This window comes from Vipera berus (genome assembly GCF_964194415.1).
Source record: "Vipera berus genome assembly, chromosome: 8".
In the NCBI taxonomy this organism is placed as follows: Eukaryota; Metazoa; Chordata; class Lepidosauria; order Squamata; family Viperidae; genus Vipera; species Vipera berus.
The window spans coordinates 12,329,174-12,341,286 of NC_138211.1; the positions used below are offsets into that span (position 1 = coordinate 12,329,174).

Below are 12,113 nucleotides of genomic sequence, written 5' to 3' on the forward strand. Positions count from 1 at the left end.
CTGCTTGTCACGTGTTTACATTAAAAAAACAAAACAAATAGACAATGACAATAAGAGAAGTAGGTGAAAGACTAAAGTGAATAGCAAAATTAGAAGCAAATATGAATATATTAATTCATTGCACAACTTACTGAATATTATTGGTTCCAACTATTTCAGAATAAACACAAATAGTTAAGGGTAATAAGGAAGAATATAACTATCTGGTGGTTCATAATTGGAGTATTTTTTCATATATATCTATATATCAATTATATATTTAGCAAAGAATCAGCTCATCTATTTCACTTGCCATGATGATTTAAATGATTTGCTGTGGTTTACTTTTTAAAATTTGTAGCAATGTACTTCCATAATAGATATATGGTAGCCTATAAGATATATGAAGAGCTTATGCTTATATTTACAGTTCAAATAAATTAACCAAAAACTATTTTTTAATAAATAACTGTTAGAAACTCAGATACCCGTTCATAGCTTTCCTGAGGAAGCATCCCTTGAATCTACGTTTCTCTAGAAGAAAATGTTCATCCAGGTTGGCTTGTAATGTGTAGCTCTGCCCTCAAGAGTCTGCCAGCTAATTATCTGCCATGCATTATGTATGATTCCTTGGACTAGTTTACAGGTTTGAGCAGCAATTACTGAGTGACAGAGAAGCATTTGTGTAAACCAGGATGAGGAAACAGCATTCATTTACTTGATTATAGCACTGTGAGTGTTGAGACTGGCAAGGTAAGGAGAAAAGAGACTCATATTAGACAATGTTCTTCTTATGTAAACCTGGCATGTGCTTTTCATATTTTAGTCAGGCAAGGGAGTAGTCCATAGTCCATTACCAGAGAAGGATGGGAGAAAGAGATCTCTAGTCAGACTGGAGGGAGGTCTTAAGAAGGGAAAGAGCTTAAAGTCCTTGCACTGGAGAAAGAGGCATAGGACTGATTGGTCCAGAATCTCTGAGCCTCATCTGACCATTCCCAAGGCAATACAGCCAGTCTGATGAGATTCTTGTAATGTAGGTAACTAATAATGACATTTGTGCTTTATTCTGGTTGCTTAATGTCTGTGGACATTCTCAGTCATCCAGGTCACAGTTGTCCCAAAGGTGCTCTTTGAAAAGGCAACTGTTCCAACAAGCAGGTCTGGACTGACTACAGTTTTTAATTAGGCTTTTTACTGGGTTAAATTGTCTTGTATTTATTGCATCTATTGTTTAATTCTTTTTAAAAAAAATTATTTTATGTTTTTTAATTTTTATGGTTGTGAGCCGCCCTGACTCCTCAGGTGGCATATAAATTTAATCAAATCAATCAAATCAAATCAAATCAAACTGGACTTTGTTTTTTTTCTGTGAAGATGTTTTGCTTCTCATCTGAGAAGCATCTTCCGTTCTGACTGAATGGTGTGGAATGGAAGGATTTACATTCCTTGCAGTCATCTGGTCGTTAGCACTCTTTCTGAGAGTTGTTGAGGCTTATCTGTTCCCCCAGAGTCACCTTAATAGTGCAAATGGGTGTGCAACCTTCTTGGAACTGCCAAAAGGACTGTGTTGTAAACAGGAGATTGGTGGTATCATATCCCTCCTCTGTTGAGAGAGAGCTGTTCAATCTAGATGGTCTCTTTGACTTGGTTACTTGCACCGGGCATCTAAAAGTTAAATTCTATGAACTCTCACTCTCTCACACACACATGCATGCAAGAGACTTGTTTAGATTTCTGTCTTAACAAAATTAGGGAATGGAAATAAAAAACTTCAGCATAGATATAACACTAAATTTTCAATAAAGTTTTTTTTAAAAAAAACTATGCTGAGTCTGGAAGTTTCTTCTGCTAAGTAGGGATTGGTAAATGCTGAAGAGTTAAACATGAAGCTGTACTTTCAAAAAGCTTGCTGTTTCAATACATTGCCCTCCTCCCTGTCCACCAACACCATCACTGTGTATACGGACACACATACATATTCATTCCCCTATGTCGCGTGTCTGCTTACGCAGGACTAGGCAGATGGATGGAGTAGAAATCATGATTATGCAGTATCTTTAGGCATATGGTTGCTGCATGCAGCAGTTTCTTTATTTGGAAACCCCAATTGACTCTCATATTCCAGAGTTGTTGGTTTGTTTTTTTTTGTTATTGTAAAAGCAGCATAGAAGACTGTCTATGCAATAATGTGCAAGACTGGACATTCCTTATGCTTCTCATTTTCCAGTTGACTGCTTATTTTTCCACTAGTGGGGGCTGACACCCTGCCTTAAATAGGCTTTGTTAACTCTCCTTATTCTTCTCAGAATTATCAGAATTAACAATATTTGGAAAAGCTTTCTTCCTGAAAATTAGTTCCTCTTCAGCAAGTGGTGCTGATATATGGGGCCTAGCATGGTAATCTAAATAGTTAACAAGCATTTAACACATATCTACCTTGCTTCTCAGCTAACAAAGTGAGATAGAGCTTGTGGCCTAGAGGTTAAAACAACTGCCTACTGTGCAATCAGCCCAGGTTCGAATCTCAGAAGGGTATGGCTGGCTGATGAAAACAAATGTTTGAAATACATATCAGTCTCCCTTTAATTCTTTGTTAGCAATCTAAAATTTACACAAATATGAGCTGTCACTGTTGTGACTACTGCCTGTGGATGGCCTTCGGTTAGGCCAAAACAGGAAATAAAGATTTGTCCCATATATATATATATATATATATATATATATATATATATATATATATATATATATATATATATATATATATATATATATATATATATATTAGTCATTTCCAACTCTAGGGGCCGGTGCTCATCTCCGTTTCAAAGCCAAAGAGCCAGCGCTTGTCCGAGGACGTCTCCGTGGTCATGTGGCCGGCATGACTAGACGCCAAAGGCGCACGGAACGCTGTTACCTTCCCACCGTAGTGGTCCCTATTTTTCTACTTGCATTTTTTACGTGCTTTAGAACTGCTAGGTTGGCAGAAGCTGGGACGAGTAACAGGCGCTCACTGTTACGCGGCACTCGGGATTCGACCCGCCAAACTGCCGACCTTCTGATCGACAAGCTCAGCATCCTAACCCACTGAGTATATATATATATATATATATATATATATATATATATATATATATATATATATATATATATATATATATATATCCATCACTCATTATCCAGTTACAACTGATGAAGCTTCTTGGATCAGAAGCAAACTGTCTTCCTCTTCGTCCTCAAATAAAAAAACAACAGTCCAGTTGCCTTTTGGAAGGAAGAAAAAAAAAGCCCATTTGCTACAACTGTGACCTGGATTACTGAGAATCTCCACAGATATTTTTTCAGACAGTCTTGAATACTGCAAGCAGTTTCCTAGATAGAGAATAATTTAAAGTTAAGCCTCCTTTAGTCCATTCTCTTTCCCTACCTTTAGAATAGAAGTATAATTAAAATATTCTTTATTGGCCAAGTGTGATTGGACATACAAGGAATTTGTCTCCGGTGCAAAAGCTCTCAGTGTACATACAAGCAACAAAGTGATAAATCATAAGATACTAATATTGAAAATATTGAGAAACATGGAACATCCTGTAGAAATCTGTCGCGTATAAACCTTACTGATCACAAAATAAGTAGTGCTGACTTAACCCCCAAATCTATAGCCTTTCATACAATCACTTTGTCAAAAAGGCCAATTCACTAAAATAGTAAAACTCCTCCCTTACCCCCAGCAAAATAAAAATGAAGTAGTCCTAAAATATATTCAATCTACAAGATACCAGTGAATACTTATATAAATGGAAGCAGGAAGGTTATGCCTAAAATGGGGATTGTTAGCAGACAATGGGAATGTTTCACTTATAAACCTGGGTGGAAATTAATCTAGAAAATAAATATATTCCTTGGCTGTATATTAAGTGCATCTTTCTCTTTCTCTCCCCCTACCCTCTACCCACTACCCCTCTCTCCCCTTTCCTCTTTTTAGACAGAAAACCTCTTCATGAAATAAAACCCCCAAGTAAGTTTCTCTCTTGTATATGTGTTTTCTAAGACCCCATTTCTGAAACAAATATACATGTACTGTATATTTATTAAAATGTCAGCATCAGGCTAATTGTAAATGGCTCGGCTGAAAAAAGATAGAAAACTAATGCGTGCAGAATTTTGTTTTTTTTATTAACTTCTTCAAAGTTGCTTTGTCCTACCAAAGAGGCAGCCTCATTCCAAATTATTTCGAGGGGTGATGGTAGAGTATAGTTTCTTGTTGCAAGATGGTTGAAATGGTTATTACCTGTCTATCAATCTATGGCCTCTTTGGCCATCCATTACTCTTGTTCAGCAAACAGGGGATAAGAACTGCAAAGTGTTGGAGAAAAATCTGAAATTCAGCAATCTGTCTTGTGCAAGCCTTTTAGTTCAAACAATCCTTCTTAATAGAATAACCAAGTTGGAAGGGACTTTGGAGGTCTTCTAGTCCAACTCCCTGGTCAAGCATAGACCCTATACCATTCCAGACAAATGGCTGTCCAATCTCTTCTTAAAAGCCTTCAGTGATGGAGCATCACAACTTCTGAAGGCAAGCCATTCCACTGGTTAATTGTTCTCACTGTCAGGAAATTCCTCTTTAGTTCTAGGTTGCTTCTCTCCTTGATACGTTTCCATGCATTACTTCTTGTCCTGCCCTCAGGTGCTTTGGAGAATAAATTGACTCCCTCTTCTTTGTGACAGCCCCTTAAATATTGGAAGACTGCTATCATGTCACCTGTAATCCTTCTCTTTGTTAGACTAGAAATTTCCAGTTCTTGCAACCATTCTTCATATGTTTTAAATTCCTGTCCCCTAATCAGAAAGCATCTTGAAGATGTTTCTGTTGCCATAGCTGCACCAGAGGAAGAAATAACAGTATTCAGCTACATGCGGTAACACACAGTGCAAATTCTTCAAATGAAATGAAAGTTACCCCCAAATGTAAGAGATATACAATATTTTAACCATTTAGTTGTAGAGGGGAGCGGGGGAGCCTTGCATGCCAAACAATGAAATAAATAATAAATGGAGATTCCAAATTTTGATTTGTTCTAGGAGAAGAACAGTTAAATAGGGCTGTTTGAAAATGCTCATGATTTTGTTTCAACCCTATTAAGGCATTTGGCTTTAGTTAATAATTAATATGAGCAGAGAGGAGTCAGGAAAAAGTTGGTGTTATTGTTACTCTGCAAAATTTCTGCAATTTTGTTGTGTGTGTGTGTGTGTCCTTGTGCAGTTTCTGCACAATTTAGAATTCTGGAGTGGTGGTGGTGTGGGGAAGCATCAACCATCTAAAATTTGCAGAGATCCAAACAAGAAATAGAGAGAAAGAAAATTACTATTCTGGTTCCATTCTTATGTTGTTCATTTTCTGTTCACTGATTGATTGGCTCGTTGACGGATTCAATTTATTTGGCCATCCATTTCAAACAATAATATGGCCGTGAACAAGTGTAAAATCTGTGAAAAACCAAATTGCAATCATAATATGAAAAGAAAATTAAATATGTACAGCAGCTGAGAAAAATTATAATCCATAGTTGTTAACTTGGAAAAGGGGCCCATCATAGACTTGGCACCCCAAGCCCAGGCAGATAATCAGGTCTTCAAGCCTTTACAAAAGGCCATCAGGGTCATAGCCATGATAATCTGTGGAGGAAGAATGTTCTAAAGCAGGGATCTTCAAACTTGGCAGCCTGAGGAATTCTGGGAGTTGAAGTCCACAAGTCTTAAAGCTGTCAAGTTTGGAGACCCCTGTTCTAAAGGATAGGAGCTATGACAGAAAAGAAATGCCTCCCAGAGCATGCCCATCCTGTTGTGTAAAAAACAGTGGGTGGACATAGTCTCTCAGGTAACCCATCCCAATGCAGGGATGAGCAATTTTTAAGAGCTCTGGACCACTTTTAAGATTGTTGGAGAGCATTATGTGGATAGCATAACACAAGGAAAGGGTTGAAATGGGAGGGGGGATGGGATTCTTGGGAGGGCAAATCTTCAATCTTGTGTTATCTAAGATTAGGATTGCACTGTCATGGTAAAATTATTTTTCCCAATAAGAACAATGATATTCCTCCAGGAGTGGATGGAACTTTGCACATATGCTTCATGCCTCAGATATTTTTGGAGCTATGCTTGGTAGCTTGTAGCCTGTCAGTTTGTCTAATGGATTGCAAGTTCTTTGTTTATCCTCTCCTCATCTTCAGCATCATGACTGTATCCTTAATCTTGGGTCAGCCAAACTGCTGAGGTTCATTTTAGTTCCTTAATTTTAGCTCCCTGGAGAACCAAATTATTTATTCTGAGCTGGGCAATTAGAGGTGTGTTTTATAAATAAAACTTGTTGCTAGGCTTTTGAACTGAGTGGGCATTAAATTTAAAGCCATATGAATCATCATGGATGCAAAATCAAAGCTAATTATTAAGATAATTGAGAAAAAACAGTTGTGGTAAATAGACTTATATATAAACTTCCCTGGTTTAGAAGTGTGTTTCTCACGTGGCAGACGTTCTCCATGGAGGAGGCAAGGGAAGCTGAGCAGAGAAGTGGATTTCCATGTTTACCAGCAACAGAAGGGAATAGGAGGAAAAAGAAAGATTGCAAGAACTGGGTATAATTGTTTTTTCCCTGGAAGAGAATGAACAATGAATTGGAGATGATATGTACCCAGCACAGCTTGTGTAAAACTTTATTACAAATGAGATAATTTAATCAATTATGCTTCCTAATGCATTAAACCCCAATGTTTCACTTTGGGCTTCTGCGCTTCTTAATTTATCTTCAGGTATTTTTATAAAACTTAATCATGCTTAATAAAAACTTCATTACCATAAAAGAATACTTTCAGATAAATGTCTTTAATGGTGTCAGGAAGCACAATTAAATGCAGGCAGGGTTCGGGCATAATATCAGATGATAGTTTGATAGCTTTGCATTTATGCATTCGTTTTCCTCTTCATGCAGTCTTCTCCTCTTAATCTGAGGCAACCTACAGATGGTAAACTTTGTTTTGTGCCTAACTTGATAAAGCAATTAAAAACAGGAGTTTGGTGATGTTTTTGTTATTATTCTGCTTCCACTAGGAAGGTTGAGAGTTCAATCTTAGATAGTGGCAGATGTTTCTTTCTCAGGGCACAAAGAGAAAATATCTGCTGTGAACTCCACATAGGTGTCAGGAAGGCATCTGGTCAGTAAACACTCAGCTTCATTCAGTTGCCCCGGCTCTACCCTGAATTAAGAGATTATAGGATTGTAAAAAGAAAAAACAACAACACCTTGCTTTAAAGGGCAAATGCATAGAATAGCATTGTGAAATTGGATAGCACCATATGAATCAATTATGGATAGAAATCTAAAACTTGTCAGTTTAGATGAGTGTTTCTCAGCCTTGACAACTATAAGATGGGTAGATTCAATTCCCAAAACTGGAATTCTGGGAATCGAAGTCCAGACATCATCAAGTTGCCAAGGTTGAGAAACACTGGGTTGGATGAATGAAAAAAATAATACAGAAAGAATGATTCCTAGAGTTCTGGGTGGTGCAGTGGTTAGAATGCAGTGATGTAGGCTACTTCTGCTGACTGCTGGCTGCCAGCATTTTGGCAGTTCGATTCTCACTGGCTCAAGGTTGACTCAGCCTTCCATCCTTCCGAGGTTGGTAAAATGAGGACCCAGATTGGGGGGGTGGGGGCATATGCTGACTCGGTAAACCACTTAGAGAGGGCTGTAAAACACTATGAAGCACTATATAAGTCTGAGTGCTATTTCTATTGCTAGTGAGTACCTACTTTGGATGGAGACAATCCCAGTTTCAATCTTTGTTACCTGCAAACAGAAGACTCCCACTAGCAATTTAGATATACTGAAGATTGAAGGCCTTCTCCATATGTGTCTATGTTCCTGTCAAGTGATAAGCTGATGGTAACCAAAAAAAAAAGGTCTTTAGGATATGATGTTTACATCACATGAACCTAGTAGTGATATATGAGTTTTTACAAAGTATCATGAGGGATTTATTTTGATTTTCAAAGTAGGATCTAGGGTTCTCCAGTGCTTTCTTTGGAAATAGTAAATTGAGATAAAAAAAATGTTTTTTTTTTCAGTGAATGTAGCTAATTAGTGTGGGAGATAGCTCAATATTGCTAATTACTGAGGGATAACTCAGATAAAGATGTTCAGATCCAGCATTTTTTTATATAAAAAGTCAGCCTTGACTGCATGACTAAAACTCCACCCCTTTATTATGTGCATTATGCATGACTGTGAAAATCATGTGGGACTTGAATTATGATTACTGTCTTGGATTTCTGTACATCCTGCATAGCCCCAGTGGATGTTCCTACATTTGAATTCTGAATAGAATAGAATAGAATAGAATAGAATAGAATAGAATAGAATAGAATAGAATAGAATAGAATAGAATAGAATAGAATAGATGGAAGGGATCTTGGAGGTCATCTAGTCCAACCCCCTGCTCAGGCAGGAAATCCTACACCATTTCAGACAAATGGTGGTCCAATCTCTTCTTAAAAACTTCCACTGTAGGAGCATTCACAACTTCTAGAGGCAAGTTGTTCCACTGATTAATTGGGATTTGATCTGGCTACCAGAACTGACCAAAAATAAATAATTAACAACCCCAATTTTTGCAGATGACTATCACTAAGCAAACTGCTATCTTAGATAGGTCATGGAGCAAATGTAAATTTCACTAACGTATTCTTCTTTGCTGCATCTTTACTTCTCATTTTCTAGCAAAAAGGAAAAAAAAGAAATAAGAAGCACATAAATCAGTGGACCCGGTGTATCAGTGTAAATAAATAGCAACAAATGTAGTGCTGTATACATAAAATATCAACAGTTCTACAGTATCCATTTACATGAACCAAATCCTTCTGAACATTCTTTGTGTGTGTGTGAGTGTGTGTGTTTTGTGTTGCTTGGTTTGAAGACGTGAAAAGGAAAGATATATCCATTTGTGGACTCTGTATTTTTCTTGAAGTGACGTTATTTTCAGAATCCTGTGTCACAAGCTGTTGCCTAATTGGGCCGACTGACAAAGATTAATGCCTGTTTTCTATGGAGAGAATTGGAATGGAAGAATAACAGTCAAAGAAACAGTCAAAGAAACATAATGCATCATTTTTGGATATCTTGATGCATTTCTATAGTTAGCCTATTTGAGGCAGATTGTCCTGCCTTGAGGGTGGGTGGGATGGGCAGATAAAGCTGCCATTTTGTATTTATGTTTATTCTGTGCTTCTCCTGATGGCTTAAATGCGGCACCTTCTAATTTCTCTACTGATACCTGCTATTGAAGAATTGGTGTACTCTTGAAAGTCCAAGTCTGGCCACTGATTAAAATGGCTGGCTGGCTGGATGACAGATAGACAGACAGGCATAGATGGAGAAGGACTTCTCACTCAGATCCCAGAAATACATTTCTCAAGCAAAATGAACTTGAGAGCACAAAGGGCAGCTGAGTGAAAAGTAAGAAGCCCGTGGTTTGAAACCAAGAAAATAAAACCAGTATTCCTCCAAGCTTTTCAACTGGAAAACTGGGAGCTTTCTCAATAATCTGTCTTATTTTCCTTTCTACCCACTCTCTACCACACAGGCTGTGTTGGAATGGGAGAACCTGCCACGGTCAACTCACTGTAGGCAACTCACCATGGGACAACTCACCACAGGAAAATTCAACAAATACAAAAGCTAAATTCATTTCAATGGAACTGTGGCCAATAATAATAAAATAAGAAAGTCGAGCAACAAGTATAAGAGTTACAATAATTTCAATGAAAACATGGTCACCAATAATAAAAGTAATTAAATGAAACTAATACAGTGTTGAATTGTCCCATGATGAGTTGTCCGACAACGAGTTGACCTACCGTGAATTGTTTGAGGGTGAGTTGGCAACAGCTAGTTTGCCACAGTGAGTTGGCCTTGGTGAATTGGCCCTGGTGAGTTATCCTAGACCAGGGCTGTGTACTCCTGTTCAGAACATGCATCTTAAACAAGTACCTTCAACTTGGGAAATTCATTTGAAGAGGCCATGAGCAAAGGGAAGGCAGAAACATACCTGCTCATTCTTAAACACAGAGATACACTTATTGAATAAATTAGCACTTTTTAAAAAGCCTTCCATTCCCCCCCCCCCCCGTTCCCTTCCTCCAAGTAATTAGCCGGAGATTTGCAAGATCAGACACAAGAATCGAAAGGCGTTTCACTTACATTAGAAGAAGATTGAGGTGACCAGGTGTGTCTGATTCAGCATGCTTAAAACATTGTTGAGTTCTTTTAAATAACCTGTTATATATATATATATATATATATATATATATATATATATATATATATATATATATATATATATATATATATATATATATATATATATATATATATATATATATATATATATATACATATATATATATATATATATATATATATATATATATATATATATATATATATATATATATATATATATATATATATATATATATATATATATATATATATATATATTGTAACCCTCAGGTCATTGTCTTCTATTTTGGAAGCTTTAATTTGAATTTCTTCACTAAACTGCAATGCAGGAATGGGTTAAATTGTCCTGCCAATGCTATGATTCTCTAAGTGCATCATAATCCATATGGATTGGACATATTTTCCAGAGGGCATTATATAGTTGGGAAGGGGAAAAATGGACGCTATCCATATTTGATATCTATGGAGATTCTAAGTTATCCAGGTCATGGTTGTCCCAAGGTGCTTTTTGCAAAAGGCAATTGGACTTTGTTTTTCCTTGAAGACATTTCGCTTCTCATCCAAGAGAAGATAGAAGTTTCTTGAATGAGAAGTGACAAGTCTTCAAGGAAAAACAAAGTCTAGTTGCCTTTTGGAAAAAAAGTACCTTTGGGATATCTAGATTTATTGTTTCTCCTATTCCAGAATCCTATAGCAATTAATTATCCATTTTTATTTCCACTTCCCCCTACTTTCTATAGGAAGACCAGGGGGGAAAAAAACCAACCTTCCACTAATTTAACAGTGCAGGCAAGCTGATTATGGGTCGTGATTTTTTTTCTGAGATAATTATTCCTATTCTCACAATCAAAGCTTCTGCATGTTTAAGCTGAACATTGGTTTTGAATTAGCTCTAGCAGTCAGGACAGCCTGCACTCATTTAGGCTATTTCTTCTCTTCTTGCAGACATTGAAAATCCAACAGACATCGCCCTGTACTCAGGCCTTGGGGCTGCCGTCATTGCCGTTGCCGTCATTGTTATTGGGGTGACTCTCTACAGGAGGAGCCAGAGTGAATATGGCGTGGATGTGATTGACTCCTCAGCTCTGACGGGAGGCTTCCAGACATTTAATTTTAAAACTGTCCGACAAGGTTGGTAAAATTGGAGAATGACTTTTGGAGGAAGGATCTGATCAGTGAAATTAGGTGACCAGTTTGAAGCTTCCTTGAATTTTCATGTATGTACTGTATGTGATGTGGGATTGACTTCCTGCTCATCCCCTTATACCATATTGATCATGTAAACAAAGGGAGAAGTAAAGATGCCTTCAACACAAGTAAATTCTTCCTACATTGCTGGCCTTCCTCCTTTAGACAGCTGGTAAGTTGTCAGCTTTCTGTATAGGCATAGCATGCTAATCATGCTTCCAGATGTCTTGGTAATCTTTCTTACCAAATTCAGGTGAAAATGCATCCTTTTTTAAATCAGACAATGGCTGGAATTGAGTCTTCCCTTCCAGTCCGCACATCCATTGAGAAACCACAGTGGAATGTAAGCCAGGATGTTTAGATGATCTAGTTCTAATACAGGGGTCTTCAAACTTGGCAACTTGTGGACTTCAACTCCCACAATTCCTCAGCCAGCCAGGGCTGGCTGAGGAATTCTGGGAGTTGAAGTCCACAAGTCTTAAAGTTGCCAAGTTTGAAGACCCCTGTTCTAATACAATCATAACTTTAATAGGAGTGGTACATTTTGGTGAATGTTTGGAACAGTCAGCACCAGTGAGCGCAGCCACTTGGAGTAGACTTTTGTCTAACATATGCAAAGACATCCATGTAACAAACTCAAGCTGTGTGC

General features: G+C 37.5%; 1 protein-coding gene across 1 annotated transcript in view; it reads left to right on the forward strand.

Moving 5' to 3' along the window:
* The window catches only part of UNC5D (unc-5 netrin receptor D), a gene marked incomplete at both ends in the record, with an annotated part of 295,103 nt that overhangs the window by 232,488 nt on the left and 50,502 nt on the right, over window positions 1-12,113 (forward strand). Inside the window, 2 exons of the mRNA XM_081333414.1 lie at window positions 3,962-3,994; window positions 11,222-11,407. Of these exons, the coding sequence (XP_081189540.1) occupies window positions 3,962-3,994; window positions 11,222-11,407 (219 nt within the window). The remainder of the gene's footprint in view (window positions 1-3,961; window positions 3,995-11,221; window positions 11,408-12,113) is intronic.